This window comes from Ctenopharyngodon idella, chromosome 16 (genome assembly GCF_019924925.1).
Source record: "Ctenopharyngodon idella isolate HZGC_01 chromosome 16, HZGC01, whole genome shotgun sequence".
Lineage (NCBI taxonomy): Eukaryota > Metazoa > Chordata > Actinopteri > Cypriniformes > Xenocyprididae > Ctenopharyngodon > Ctenopharyngodon idella.
In genome coordinates this window covers 11,879,412-11,895,919 of record NC_067235.1, presented here as the reverse complement: position 1 = coordinate 11,895,919, position 16,508 = coordinate 11,879,412, and the positions used below count along the sequence as shown (strand labels likewise).

General features: G+C 37.4%; 1 protein-coding gene across 8 annotated transcripts in view; it reads left to right on the top strand.

Annotated features, from left to right (window-relative positions):
* Nucleotides 1–16,235, top strand: part of osbpl3b (oxysterol binding protein-like 3b) — an 80,450-nt gene extending 64,215 nt beyond the window's left edge. For all 8 annotated transcript variants that reach the window (XM_051866662.1, XM_051866665.1, XM_051866667.1 and 5 more), the window contains 10 exons: nt 35–128; nt 1,768–2,012; nt 3,762–3,899; nt 6,028–6,091; nt 6,181–6,259; nt 10,803–10,947; nt 12,115–12,259; nt 12,460–12,586; nt 14,939–15,061; nt 15,262–16,235. In XM_051866662.1, the coding sequence (XP_051722622.1) occupies nt 35–128; nt 1,768–2,012; nt 3,762–3,899; nt 6,028–6,091; nt 6,181–6,259; nt 10,803–10,947; nt 12,115–12,259; nt 12,460–12,586; nt 14,939–15,061; nt 15,262–15,358 (1,257 nt within the window). In that variant the 3' untranslated portion in view covers nt 15,359–16,235. The remainder of the gene's footprint in view (nt 1–34; nt 129–1,767; nt 2,013–3,761; nt 3,900–6,027; nt 6,092–6,180; nt 6,260–10,802; nt 10,948–12,114; nt 12,260–12,459; nt 12,587–14,938; nt 15,062–15,261) is intronic.
* Nucleotides 16,236–16,508: the final 273 nt, after the last annotated feature.

Below are 16,508 nucleotides of genomic sequence, written 5' to 3'. Positions count from 1 at the left end.
ACACCTGTAATGATGATGTGTGGTTTCCTGCTAGCCTTCGGAAGATGACTCATATATCAGTGACATCAGTGACAACGTGTCCATGGATAACTTCAGCAACGAGGCAGAGAATGAGAGACTCAATACAGGTGGGTAATGTTCCCTCTAAGTTGCACGCGTACACGGCCGTGATCATGATGTCCCACCCACGCAGAAAAAATAAAATGCTGCGCAGAAGGCAGATGCAAAATGTGTGGGGAAAGCCATTTGATTGTATTCTAGTGAATGAGAAATAATTGCAGTGTTCGGGTCAACCGCTATAGAGTTATAAAAGCTGCGAGTTAAAACCGGTGAAAGCGGTTTACTGGTTTCATAGAAAGAATGGACAGTTGCTGTTGTATGGATGATGTTCTCAAGAGCTCAATAGGGGAACGCAAAGACATGAGAAAAAAGTCATCATGTTTTAAAGAAGAGTGGCTTGATATGATTGAAAATTCTGTCAGTAATTACTCACCCTCATGTCGTTCCACAACCGTAAGACCTTCATTCATCTTCAGAACACAAATTAAGATATTTTTGATGAAATCTGATGGCTCAGTGAGGCCTGCATTGACAGCAAGATAATTAACACTTTCACATACCCAGAAAGCTACTAAAGACGTATTTAAAACAGTTCATGTGACTACAGTTGTTCAACCTTAATGTGACAAGAATACTTTTTGTGTACCAAAAACACAAAATAACGACTTCATTCAACAATATCTAGTGATGGGCGATTTCAAAACACTGCTTTACGAATCTTTTGTTTTGAATCAGTGGTTCGGAGCATGTATCAAACTGCCAAAGTCATGTGATTTCAGTAAACGAGGCTTCGTTAAGTCATAAGTGTTTTGTAACGTTTCGAAATTTCAATGGTTCACGTGAGTTTTCACCATGACTTCCTGTTCCACAGAAGTATAAATATGAGGAAACACTAAGGCCAAATGATGGACTAAAACCAAAGAATATAGTTCTGATGTGCAACAAAAGATTGTTGAGCTTCACAAAATAGAAAGTGGCTGTAAGAAAATAGCTGAAGCATTGAAAATTCCCATTTCCACCATTAGGGCAATAATTAAGAAGTTCCAGTCAACTAAAGATGTTACAAATCTGCCTGAAAGATTATATTATATTATATTATATTATATTATATTATATTATATTATATTATAAAGAATTTAACTGTTCTGCAGTTCTGACTTTAAAAAAGAAAAAGAAAAAAGTGTTTGAAGTATTGAATTTCTTGGTAAAGAATGGGACAGCACTGTATAGAAAATTCTCAGGTAACCTAAAAATGTGCTTCATATTTAGTAACTTCTAAATTAACTGCTTATTTTCAGAAATATGATTTAGAATCACATAAGTTACATCCAGGGTCAAATAAAATAGACGTTGCAACTGCAGGATATGTAACCACTTTTTGTACTGTACAAGGGACATTTTTGCTTAGAAAAAGAAAAAGGTTTTGCTTAACAATAAATAAAAATTAGTGGGTACATTGGTTGGTATGTCACATTTTTCCTCAAGTCATTGATATTTTGCTATCGTTCCAGTGTTACACATGAAATACAAACTGCATTTCATACATTTGACAGCTGTTTTATAGCTGTATGAGGGATTTGGTACGCTCAGAAAGGCCACTGACAAGCAATTTTAGCATGCCAGAACAGAAAATTCCAGAGACACAATTGCTGGAGATCAATCTTAGATGCATTACCTGAACCACAAATGATTTTTTTTTTTTTTTAGGTTGCGTAGAGAACGGTGGTTCTCAAGGACAACGGCGGTCTTGTCTTCCCTCCCCAAGTCCCAATACCAGCAACATCAGCCTGTGGAACATCCTGAAGAACAACATCGGGAAGGACCTGTCTAAAGTAGCCATGCCTGTTCAACTCAATGAACCGCTCAACACACTGCAGAGACTGTGTGAGGAACTGGAGTACAGCGAACTGCTGGACAAGGCCGCACACACACAGGACCCATTTGAACGCATGGTAGGCAGAGGTCACATGCATAATTGCACAAAACTATTTGCATATGAAAAGTATTTGGAATTTAAAAACATGCATGAACTTAAGCCTACGTTAATATTTTTAGCTAATCACAATTATTGTGCACATTAAAATAAAAGAAATATTGCCATCCAAATGCTTTCTGGTGCAAATGTGAATTTTCAGGAGATATTCTGACTTTTGTGAATGCAAAGTGTTCTGGTTTTGCTTTATGTTCACATTTGCATATCCTTACAAAATTAAAGGGTTAGTTCACCCAAAAATTAAAATTCTGTCATTAATTACTCACCCTCATGTCGTTCCACACCTGTAAGACCTTCGTTCATCTTCAGAACACAAATTAAGATATTTTTGATGAAATCTGAATCATCCATAGACAGCAATTTAATTACCACTTTCAAGGCCAAGAAAGGTAGTAAAGACATCATTAAAATAGTCCATGTGACTGCAGAGGTTCAGCCTTAATGTTATGAAGCGCAAAAAATGTATTCAACAATTTCGTCTCTTCCATGTCAGTCTCCGTCACTGTTCACATAGTAAACACAGTGCAGTGCTTCCAGGTTCTACGTCACGTGGGCTATTGTAACGATGTATATATATATATATATAGTACATTTTATTGTTTACTATTAATATTGTAATATTCACACACACTTCCATAGTCTGACTTATGATGTCACAATGCATTAGAATTTATTAGCCTGATGTGATTGTTTCGAGTGATTCTTTTGAAAGCCTGTCTGATCCAGGCTCATCATCATGGGATCCACTATTACTCATCATGAGACCATGATTATTGTTCAGAAATCATTCTCCCTGCTTGGAAATATGCTTTAGTCAGCTGCACTCTACTGTATCCAGTGACACTCTGAGTGCCCATCGTCGTTCTGTCTTAGTCTCTGGAGGAAGACAGCAGTCCTTTCTCTCAATTTAAATAATAGCTTTAGCTTTTGAATTTTCAACACACTAATGTCTTGGTAGCTTAGTGTCTTGTAGCTTTTCATTTACTCACAAGAGACAAAGAATTTTAAATCAATATGAAATCAAAATTGACCGGTTTACTCTAGTTGTGCATGATTCATCATTGCACATTATTTAATTGAAAAAAAAAAAAAAAAAGGTCTTCGGTCGGAAAAAAATAAATTACTTTGCCTCTGAAATGACTTTCCTTTTTGGCTGATGTCTCATAGGCCACATTTTCCCTCAGGTGATTGGCTAAAAAATGTTTCTGGTACTGAATGAAAATGAGGGTATACTAGATATCCGTATCACAGTAATTTAATGCCAGTTAACATTAATATAACAAAGGTTACAGCAATAAAATAAAGACAGGTTTGAAAAAGAATTGTTACCATTGGGATACTTTGAAATGCTCTAGAAAGGGTGAACTTGATTTTCAGCTTTCACATCCCTGTCAAAAAGCCTCCCAGGTGCTGCCAGTGTTCCAGAAGAGGGACTTGTCCTCCACAATGAAATGCAAAGTCACATTCAGATCTAAAAAAAAAACCACACTTTTCGTGATCGAATCATTTCCCAATGGATAAGTCCAGCCTAGATTTTTTTGTTGAATATTTTGTTTCATGCCAGATTATGTAAATAAATGAATACCATTTAACATGCCAGACAGATCAGAAACAATGTAATTTCAATGAAGTCTTAATGAAGAGTGTGAAGAAATGGGCAACATATATCAGCGCATAACTAACCAAGTGTGCACTGATCTGTTTGTAGGTGTACATCGCTACATTTGCCGTGTCTGGCTATGCTTCCAGTTACTACAGAGCAGGAGGAAAACCCTTTAATCCAGTGTTGGGCGAAACCTACGAGTGTGATCGCCCAGACAAAGGCTTTCGCTTTGTTGCCGAGCAGGTAGGATGCTTTCTGTAAGCTGTGTTTTTGTGAGCAGGCATGTAAATGTAGCTATGTTTCCATCCATGTACTTTTAAGCAAATTTTGTGTTATTGCATAAAAAAAATAAAATAAATAAATAAATAAAAACGCTGCTTGGAAATGCCAAAATGCGCATAAATTCTAAAAATGCTATACCCGAATTCAGCCCGAATTCCGGAAATGTTGGGACGTTTTTTAAATTTGAATAAAATGAAAACTAAAAGACTTTCAAATAACATGAGCCAATGTTTTATTCACAATAAAACATAGATAACATAACAAATGTTTAAACAGAGAAATTTTACACTTTTATCCACTAAATGAGCTCATTTCAAATTTGATGCCTGCTACAGGTCTCAAAAAAGTTGGCACGGGGGCAACAAATGGCTGAAAAAGCAAGAAATTTTTGAAAAGATTCAGCTAGGAGAACATTTAGCAACTAATTAAGTTAATTGATATCAGTCTGTAACATGATTAGCTATAAAAGGGATGTCTTAGAGAGGCAGAGTCTCTCAGTAGTAAAGATGGGCAGAGGCTCTCCAATCTGTGAAAGAGTGCATAAAAAGATTATGGAAAACAATGTTCCTCAATGTCAAATTGCAAAGGCTTTGCAAATCTCATCATCTACAGTGCATAACATCATCAAAAGATTCAGAGAAACTGGAGAAATCTCTGTGCGTAAGGGATAAGGTCGAAGAACTTTATTGGATGCCCGTGGTCTTCGGGCCCTCAGATGACACTGCATCACTCATCGGCATGATTGTGTCAATGACATTACTAAATGGGCTGTCAGTAAACACAATCCGCCGTGTCATCTGCAGATGCCAACTAAAGCTCTATCATGCAAAAAAGGAAGCCATATGTGAACATGGTCCAGAAGCACCATCGTGTCCTGTGGGCCAAGGCTCATTTAAAACGGACTGTTTCAAAGTGGAAAAGTGTTCTATGGTCAGACGAGTCCAAATTTGACATTCTTGTTGGAAATCACAGACGCCGTGTCCTCCGGGCTAAAGAGGAGGGAGACCTTCCAGCGTGTTATCAGCGTTCAGTTCAAAAGCCAGCATCTCTGATGGTATGGGGGTGCATAAGTACATACGGTATGGGCAGCTTGCATGTTTTGGAAGGCACTATGAATGCTGTAAGGTATATAAAGGTTTTAGAGCAAAAAAAACAGCTCCCCTCCAGATGACGTCTATTTCAGAGAAGGCCTTGTGTATTTCAGCAGGACAATGCAAAACCACATACTGCAGCTATTACAATAGCATGGCTTCGTCGTAGAAGAGTCCAGGTGCTGAACTGGTTTGTCTGCAATCCAGATCTTTCACCTATAGAGAACATTTGGCGCATCATTAAACGAAAAATACGTCAAAGACGACCACGAACTCTTCAGCACCATGTAAATATGCCCCCGTCCCAACTATTTTGAGACCTGTAGCAGGCATCAAATTTGAAATGAGCTCATTTTGTGCATAAAATTGTAAAATTACTTAGTTTAAACATATGTTATGTTATCTGTGTTCTATTGTGAATAATATATTGGCTCATGTGATTTGAAAGTCTTTTAGTTTTCATTTTATTCAAATTTAAAAAACGTCCCAACTTTTCCGGAATTTGGGTTGTAATTTTTTTTTTTTTTTCGGTAAGAAGACATGCGCATAAACTATAATGGAAACACAACAAAAATCTCACATGACTTTGACTAAACAGAGGATGTGAGCGCAAACTGGACTAACCAGGGGACCTATTTCATTGCACAGAATCTCAAATGTTGCTTTGGTCATTCTGAAATGCCTGAGCCAAAATCTGTCATCAACATGTTTAGGTATAATAACCTCTCAAAACTGTCTCACTCGATTGCGTTCCCAAACACCGGGCATCTGCCTCCGAACACAAAATAATATGACAGTGTTTATTGCGTTTCATCTGCATGCTCTGAGGCGCAAGTAATTTATGAAAAAAGAGCCACAACGTTGCAATCCCTGATTGCAACAGCTTCCATTTTTATTACAGACATTTTTTGCCAATTTCCTAGGAACATATGGGATGGAAACGGTGCTTTATTTGCAAATGTTTTATGCAATATTACAATTTTGTTTTCATCCTCCAGGTCAGCCATCACCCCCCCATATCAGCATGTCACGCTGACTCTAAAAACTTCATCTTTTGGCAAGGTAACACCACAGTAATAATATTGTGTCAGTACAATTAAGCTGATGTCTACAGATGTGAAGCTGATCGTGTTATATGTGACTGATTTCAGATGTGAGGTGGAGGAATAAGTTCTGGGGAAAGTCCATGGAGATTGTACCTGTAGGAAGTACTCATGTGGTTCTCCCTGGGTAAGTGCTTCTGTATATTTCAAATGCTATCCAGTCTGCTGTTTTTCGGCTTCCTGGATATATGAGGAAGCCCGATTTAAAAAGTGTGATTTCTAGATCTGGAAAAGTCATGTAAATGAATAAAATCATAAAACTCCATGTGTGAATTAATATACTGAATGAAAATGAATATATATTTTCTTAGTTATGCCAAGCTCTTCAATATTTTGTCAGGTAGGAATGTTTTAAAGGGAATCCAGGGTATTAAGACTTGTATGGCTTAATATAACGTAAATGATGTCTCTTATTGAAATATGTAGTAGAAAACCCATGAAGGATTTACATTATTTAAAAAATCCTTGACATATTTTGGACAAAGGGGGGCGCCATTTTGTTTAGGTGAACAGTGCGTTCTATGTCGATGACGTCAAATGGTTGCACTTGGTGAGCTACTGGCGCTGACCTGTTGCTATTTTTACCGCAACACAATTCGGAATATAATATACGATGCCACATTGTGCGGCTTTTGGTTGCAATCTTCAGTCAAAGGGCAACAAGAGAAGCAATGCAAGTCTTCACTGCTTTCTGATGCTTGCACTGCTTTTTAGCTATAAGAAGAGGAGAAAAGAATGGGAAGATGTCTGTGGACAAATAAAATTTCCTAAAGAACTGCATCTTTGTTCTCTCCAATTTAGCCCTGATGCCTTTGATACTTTTTCATCTGTATACTGCAACGGTAATCTAGTAACGCATACAAGTCTTAATACCTCTTTTAAAACCCAATCAGCCTTTTCAATTTGAGCTAGAGCGCAAAATTAGTGAGGATGAAAACATTGAAGACGTGCAATGTCTCTGTGGCTTTTCGAACTACTGATGGATGATAAAGCAGTGAAGACTTATATTGCTTCTCTTGTTGCCCATCGACTGAAAATTACAACCAAAAGCTGCACAATGTGGCATCGCATTTTGTTTTCTGAGATGTGTTGCAGTAAAAATAGCAACAAGGCAGTGCCAGTAGCTCACAGAGTGCAACCATTTGACGTCATCAACCTAGAATGCACTGTGCACCTAAACAAAATGGCCTTGTCCAAAATATGTCATGGATTTTTAAAATAACGTAAATATTTCTACTACATATTTCATCATTTACGTTATATTAAGCCATACAAGTCTTAATACCCGGGGTTCCATTTAAATGCTTATCCTCAATCCTTATCCACTAAATCACAAACAATTGAAAAAGTCATGGGCTCTTTGAATATTGTTGTGGACAACGTGGGACCTTGGAGACAAAAGGGTTGAAAACCACAGGTCTATTGCACACTTGTGAGAAGCAAGCATGTAGTATTAATACAGTGAAAGTCTGTTTATACATTAAGGGCAGGGCTGTACATACATGATGATGCAGTAAAACAAGTGTTGAATGTAAATGTAATTGTAATAAGCAGCCATATCACCCTGTAGCCCATGACTGGTTGCCCACTGAAGCTAAGCAGGGCTGAGCCTGGTTAGTACCTGGATGGGAGACCTCCTGGGAAATCTAGGTTGCTGCTGGAAGAGGTGTTAGTGAGGCCAGCAAGGGGTGCTCACCCTGTGGCCTGTGTGGGTCCTAACACCCCAGTATAGTGATGGGGACACTATACTGTCAAAAAGCACCGTCCTTCGGCTGAGACATTAAACCGAGGTCCTGACTCTCTGTGGTCGTTAAAAATCCCAGGATGTCCTTTGAAAAGAGTAGGGGTGTAACCCCGGTATCCTGGCCCAATTTGCCCAAATACAAACAAATGCAGGTCTTATATATGCCCACACAAACAAGCCAGGCACAGGTGATATCATTGAGCTAATAATGAACAGGAAATCAGGAGGAATTTGTGGAAGGTCCCTCTGCTGGACAGACTGTGGTGTGACATTCATACGTAAAGCGTACCCAGAAAAGTGCTATATTAGTGTAACAAATTATTATTAATAATGAACAGCACTTTCTTCCATCTCTCATTACCCAAAACTGGAACTTGAGCAAGGCACCTAACCCCTAATCGCTCCCCAGGCACCGCAGCAAAAAATGGCTGTCCAAGGTGGGTGGGTGTTCATGGTGGATGTGTGTGTTCAGTACTCACTTGCTGTGTCTGTACTATTGGATGGGTGAAATGCAGAGCACAAATTCCAAGTATTTTTGTATTATTCCTCACCTACAGGCATATTAATAGAAAAGAAACTCACACTGTAGCTAAAGTTCAGCTTGCTCAGTCAGCCTAGTTCTGGTTCTCCAAACTCCCAATAGATTGTTCTCCATCACTGCATCCTCATGGATGAGACATGAAGATGACTACATAGTTCAAAGATTAGTCAACTTTCACTGAATTTTAGATAATCAATGAACTCAATGAACAATGAAAAATGCTACCTATCAGATTGTGCTTCCAACATGATATTAATGTGGTTTAAGGCTTTATTAACATCTACACCTACCCCAACCCTAAACCTACCCTTACAATAATGCAAATACATGGTGGTAGCACAATCTGATATAGCATTATTCGTTAGAATAAGTACAAGTTGACAGCGAAAAATGCAGATTGTGCTTTATTAATGTCTACACCTACACCTACCCCAACCCTAAACCTACCCTTGCAACAATGTAAATACAGTAATTTTGTGTTATTTATCATGACAAAAATGATGTAATATTGATGTGCGCACACACAGTAAGCCCGGGTAGGACAATCTGATGGGTAGGATGAAATGTCAGGACACCTGTAGCACATATGCCAGAATGTAAAATTAGTTATTTTATGCATTTATATGTATTTTTGTAATTCATACCTTTTCCACGCTCATTTGACTGGTGCTGGGACGAAGTTAGCGTGCGCACCTAAAAAGTCTCCCATTTGTTGTGGTCATAAATAGACGGTTGTATATCTAAATAAACGCAATTTGTGTCAAGGAAAAAGAGAAACTTTGTGAGAAATTGTGAGCGGGTGGCTAAAGGGGTGGCCAAACTAAGCCCTTAGCCCCCTAGCTCGGTCCCTAACGATAGCAACACAGAGAAACGCTATCGTTGGAATCATTGAGAGCCAATAAGAACATTGGCAGCCAATCAGAATCCATCCTTCTTTAAAGAGTTTGAGCATTTAAAGTTCTAGATGACATAACTACAGCACGTGCTTAGAATAAACAGAACGATAACGTCTGCTGGTGTGGACAATCCTTATAGTTATCATTCTTGGTGTGAACGGGCCTTTAGTGTTGCTTTGAAACTTTTGACTAAAGTAGACCATAGAGGTAAGAATAGATTGTAGGTAATTGGTGTCTTGAATGATGGAACTGTCCAAATTATAGCAGCAGCTGTGGTTGATGTTGTCAGTGTCCTTATTCTCCCTAAGCAATGGAGCAGTTATCTTTCCTGGAAACAGCAGACTAGGGCAGTGAGGTGTTGAAGTTGTCAGTGACAACAGCAGCCAGTTACTCAGCAGCACACATTGTGATGACATATGATGACGGACTGTTTGTGATGAGTGGGTTGCGTTGCTTTCACTGTTCTGCAGGTTTTACAGATCCTCCGATTCTATGAATGGAGCTCAGTTTTCTCCACCCAACTCAGCTCAAAATGTGAAAGTTAGAAATGGTTGTGAAGAGTTATAGTTTTGGTGATTTACTATGGATTTGTTTTGGAAATTTCTCTCCCGCAAGTACTTAATGCTGTATAAAGCTGATATATTGCAGGGCTCTCTGGAATACTTCATTTTGATTGGTCGATCATGGCATTCTGTGTTGTAATATTTTTGAGTAATGACTTCTAAACTGCAAAATTGACATTATTTGTCGCAGGGATCTGAGTTCTTAAATAGATGTGCTAGTTTCATGTCTCTCATCACTTCAAGGTTATTTTCTTCTCACATAATAACAAAAGTCATCAGTCAGCAGTAATCATGAATGTATATTATTCCTTACATATAGAAAGTAGTCTCTTATGCGCACAAAGTCTGCAATTATTTGATCAAAAATACTTTAATATTGAAAAATATTATTACATTAAAAAAAACTGTTTTGTATTTTAATATATTTTAAAATGTAATTTATTGCTGTGATGGCAAAGCTGAATTTTCAGCATCTGTGTCACATGATCCTTCAGAAATCATTCTATGCTGATTTGGTGCTCAAGAAACAATAATTATTATTGTCAATGTTGAAAGCAGTTGTGCTGCTTACTAATTTTGTGGAAAACATGATACTTTTTTCAGGGTTCTTTGATGAATAGAAAGTACAAAAGAACAGCATTTGTTTGCAGTAGAAATCTTTGCTACATTATAATGTCTTTACTGTCATTTTTGATCAATTTAATGCATCCCTTCTGAATAAAAGTTTTATTGATTGATTAAAATTAATTAATTTTATTTATATTATACATCATATATATATATATATATATATATATAATCCATTATTTGACTATTATACACTATTAGTTAACTAACACTAATGACTAACACTTCAATTAATCAGATAACCAGGCATATTATGAATTTACAGTAGACACACACTCACACTTTACTCTCACCTGCAGCTTTGGGGATCATTATGAGTGGAATAAGGTGACATCATGTATCCACAACATTCTGAGTGGGCAGCGCTGGATCGAGCACTACGGCGAAATCTCCATCAAAAACTCCAACAGTGAGAAATGCCAGTGTAAAGTCACCTTCATCAAGGTCAGCTACCTCTATATCCCATCCATTCTGAAATGCTTTATTTTCTGATATTTTAAGGTTTCTTCACACTGCATTATATGGAATCTTGTTTCTGTCACTAGATAAAATAAAATAAGGTAATTGCAACTTTTAAATCTTGCAATTCTGACTTTTTTTCTCGCAATTCTATATCTAAACTCGAAATATATATGATATATAATATCTAAACTTGGGAAAAAGTCATAATTGCGAGATTTAAACTTGCAATTGCAAGAAAAAAGTCAGAATTGCAAGTTGTAATTGCAAGTTATCTTTATAATTCGCAATTGCAAGTTTATCTCTCTCAATTGTGAGAAAAAAAGTCAGAATTGTGAGATATAAACATGCAATACTGACTTTTTTCATGCAATTGTGAGTGTATATATGGCAATTCTGACGCAATTCAAATCAAAGTATGCGCAATTCTTTTTTTCTCAGAATTCTGAGTTTAAATAATCTCACAGTTGCGAGATATAAACTCGGAACTGCGATTAAAAAAAAAGAAAGAAAAAAAAAGATATAAACTTTGAGATATAAAATTGCAATTGCAAGAACTTCCATATCATTGGGCCAGTTGCTATTCTGATTCAACCCTGCCTTGCTTGACACACTTGTAAGACTTAAAATGTCGGTCATCTCTTCCTGGCCTTTTAGAGAGCATCACATTTTTTAGCATGTAATGAGGGATCTGTGTGGCACAGTTGAGATAACTGAACTCAGACACTGAGGTCTTCAAAGACTTCCAGCAGACTTCAAGGACAATGGGTCAGGCTTTGCTGAAGGAAAGAGAGAAAAGATCAATTAGGGCAAAGGAGAGCAAGATCAAACAAGAACCGGGACATAATGAGATTCTGCAAAAGTCAGATAATTATTCATGGTTCCTCCCCTAAGAGATTAGTTAGGTTCACTGTCTGACTCAAGTATGACATCTGCTGGAGATCTCCTTCATCTGACCTGATTGCTGCAGTTACTGTTAAATGTCACAGTTCTTTATAATGCCACATTAGCGATGCCTTAATGGTGAATTGATTCTGTATTTTCACTCATTTGTTCAGTATCAGTATACCTAACCCAGGTGGTTTCATTTAAATATGTACACACTTCTTTGTTCAGAGGTGACCTGATGAAACATGTCTATGTCCTTTGCAGGCCAAGTACTGGAACTCCAGCATGAATGAGGTGGAGGGAGTTGTCACAGACCACAAAGGAAAAGTCATCCAAAAACTGTTTGGGAAATGGCACGAGGGAATGTACTGCGGCAGCCCACCCTCTGCTACCTGCATCTGGAGGACGAGTAAGAAACAACACACACACACAGTCTGCCCTCTTTTTTTAGATGTGCCACAATTTTCTGGTGTCTGCTATCTGATGTATTTCACAGACGCTACAGTTATTAGTGTTTAGTAGTTATATATTAATTTGCTTAATATTTCAGAATGTATTTAAATGAAAACTATTTATCATCAGCTTTTATCTGTGTATGTTTGTGTACAGATCCCATGCCTTCTGATTATGAGCAGTACTATGGTTTCACTAAGTTTGCTATGGAGCTCAATGAGCTCGACCCTCTTACCAAACCACATCTTCCACCCACGGACACCAGACTACGACTCGACCAGAGGTAAATACTTATATCCATATTGTTGAGCTTCCAATGAAAGGTTATATGAAAACATTTTCGTTAATTCAAGTGAAAATAAAAACTAACATAACTAACTAAACTAAAATATTTTTTAATGATTGGACATCATTAGAAAATATCTAATTTATTTTACTTTTAGCTTTTTATACATAATGTATTACAAAACTTGAACTTGAAAATGCCGCTATAGCAATAACACTAGAAATTGAATGCTACTAAACATACCAGTTAGTTCATTAAAGGGATAGTTCACCCAAAAATGAAAATTTGATGTTTATCTGCTTACCCCCAGGGCATCCAAGATGTAGGTGACTTTGTTTCTTCAGTAGAACACAAATGATGATTTTTAACTCCAACCGTTGCGGTCTGTCAGTCATATAATGCATGTCAATGGGAACTCCATCTATAAGAGTCAAAAAAACATGCACAGACAAATCCAAATTAAACCCTGCGGCTCGTGACGATACATTGATGTCCTAAGACACAAAACGATCGGTTTGTGCGAGAAACCGAACAGTATTTATATCATTTTTTACCTCTAATACACCACTATGTCTAATTGCCTTGAGCGCACGCACGGCATCCGGTGTGTGAGGTCTGAATGCACTCTGATGCCAGAAGTGATCGCTCGCACTCATTGACATATACACGCGAGAGATCACTTCCGTCATCAGAGCGCGTTTTTAGACCTCACCAACCGGATGCTCAAGGCAGTTGGACATAGTGGTGTTTTAGAGGTGAAAAATGATATAAATACTGTTCGGTTTCCCACACAAACCGATCGTCTCATGTCTTAGGATATCAATGTGTCGTCACGAGCCGCAGGGTTTAATTTGGATTTGTCTGTGCATGTTTTTTTGATTCTTATAGATGGAGTTCCCATTGACATGCATTATACAACTGACAGACCGCAACGGTTGGAGTTAAAAATCATCATTTGTGTTCTACTGAAGAAACAAAGTCACCTACATCTTGGATGCCCTGGGGGTAAGCAGATAAACATCAAATTTTCATTTTTGGGTGAACTATCCCTTTAAGATTGGCAGCCTTAAAATTTTAAATAAACTGAAACTAAAGTAAAATTAAAAATGATAAAGTGAATGAAACCTTAACCAAATAAAAACAATGAATTGAAAATAAAATAGAAATAAAACAAAATTAAATGTTTAAAACTATTATGACCATGGTTTATTATTACATGAAACTAGAGTCAGAAAATCAAAAGTGCAGGAGATCAGTGTTAATTTAGCATTATTTATATGCCATTATAGCATTTATTACTAGTTTTATTAATTCCGTTTCGTGTTTTTGTCTTGTTCCGATTCACTGCTCCGAGACTTGATGAGCGATCCAAGTGCAGCATTTATTTAGGACAATCCATAAGAGTAGTCAAAAACAGGCGAATGGCCAAATACACACAACAATCAAAATAATCCAAACATGGGCAGAATTTAAGGAAACAGGTGGAGAACATGAACACTAGAACAGGGAAGAAGAATACAGATGCTCGGAAATGCAGTGGTGACACTAACAAGACTATGCAATGAAAGCGAAGAAGAACACAGCTTAAACTGGCAAACACAAACCAACTAATGATCCATAGGTGGGAGAAATCAAACCCTAATGAGTCCTGGCAATGGATTATAGGGAATGTAGCTCATACGGGAGAGCAAATGAGTCAGTAGGAGTGCCCTCTGGTGGATATTATGGGCACTCCAGCTGGCAGATGTAACATTGTCGTTTTTATATTATTGTTATTATTATTTTCAGTTTTAGTAATTTTAGTAATTAGCACTTTATAACTTATTTTATTTCAGTCAGTTGCCAAGGCAACATTTCTAATTTTTGTTTAAGTCCAATATTTCTATTTTATTTTATTTCAGCTTCATTTCAATTAACAATTTTTTTTTAATAGCTTTACTAAACAATAACATCACTGCAGTAGATGATACCAATGCCAGGGAAATTGTACAATTATCAATACTAATTTCTATATCTCAGCAGAACCTGAAATGCCTATTTTAAAATTGATATACCATGAATATTAAGCTATGAGGGGACACATGAGTATGATCAAATTACTATTCATGAGCTAAGTTATTGACATTGGAAGGTTTCAAATTGTGCAACTCGCATACCTATTTGAGACGAAAACTTTACACAAAACTACCAGTAATTTTGACATCCACAGTTGGAGTTATTCAGATATAAATGTGTCACATCCAGGACCAGACAGAACCATTAGGGCCACCAGACGCTAACATCATTGCATCCGTCGGGTTATGCAAGGACAAATGAATTTCATATGAGACTGTTTGCGTGTGCATGCAGGTTATTGGAGGAAGGGAATGTTGAATCTGCAGAGGTGCAGAAGCAGAGGATCGAACAGCTGCAGCGAGAGAGACGCAGAGTCCTGGAGGAGAACCACATGACACACCAACCTCGATTCTTCCAGTATGAACTAACTATCCTGCTTTACCAATCTTTAAAAAAAGGACCTATTATGCTTTTTTACATTTTCAGCTTTCTTTAGTGTGTAATGTTGCTTTGTGAGCATGAAGAAGGTCTGCAAAGCTACAAAGTCCATTCCAAAGGGAGTTATGTGGGGTCCAAATCCAAGTTGTTACAACTATTTTCTGCTTTATCACCAACAGGAAGTCCAAAGACGACACCTGGGTGAGCAACAACACTTACTGGGACTTAAGGAAAGAACCTGGATTCACTAACCTTGACTGTCCAGTCCTCTGGTAACTCAGAGGAAGCCAACATACATCTGTGCTCACCGTTGCCTGCTCTTATCTGTTCTGACCAACAAACAACTTTCAAAGTGAGGTAGAGACTGATAAAGCTGTGAGATACTGATGGGCGCAGAATTACAATCTGATCGTTTCAAATCATTCCTTAACATTCATTATTTAATGTCCCAGCAGTTCACTTGCCTTAATATGCTTGCAGTATGTATGGTTTCATTTATGCAAATAGATCCCTTGGAAGTATGAAAAATATGCAATCTTGGCCCAGTTCATATTTTTGTTTTGTTGATGTGCACAATACGTAGCACAAGAAACCAAGAGAAAAACTGTTGGATTGTGGTCTCTTGTGGCTAAATGTAGTACTGCAGATGACCGCAGCCCAAAACATTGTTTTTTTTAAAAAGATGTATAGTATGTTGTCAGAACAAACTGCGTCGTCTACCTCTTAAAATGAAATTGTCGAGGAATTTAATAGTTTATTAGACTATGAATATATGATACATACATATAATGCCTTATATAACATTATATACATATACTTTGCTAGAACTTTTAATCAAAACCAATGTATCGTTACAAAGTATTGTACATTTTCGACCGCCTTTTATTCTGAGACTCTTGAATGAACAAACTGTTTAAGGTTCTCAAAAATATTTATATTCATCTTAACTTATTCACAAGACTGACAGATGGCTCAACAGTACCATCACAGCGTGAGCCTGGCAGTGTTTTTATGCTTCTTCCACACAGTTTGACCTGTAACCTGTGTTCATTTCACTACGCACTACGACGAAAAATGTTGGGGGACTGGGTTACTTGCGTGTTGATCGCTGCAGTGTTTCCTCTGTCCTTCAATAAAGTCTCATTTAAAAGATTGTTCTTTGTTGGTTTTATTTCATATTGAGACATTTGATGGGCATTATTTGGCTGAGACATCTGGGTAACGTAAGATTCAGATTGTGTGATCTGGGTTTTTTTTTTTTTTTTCTGTCACAGCTACTGCTATGAATCAGTTTGCATGCAAACGTCATCCCTGAGCTGTTTGTGTAGACCTTTTTTGATGGCTTTTATAGTGTTTGATGAAAATCCTTGACAGCCCACATAGTTTTTCCTGTCATATGCAACACTGGATATTATGAGTCATTGAG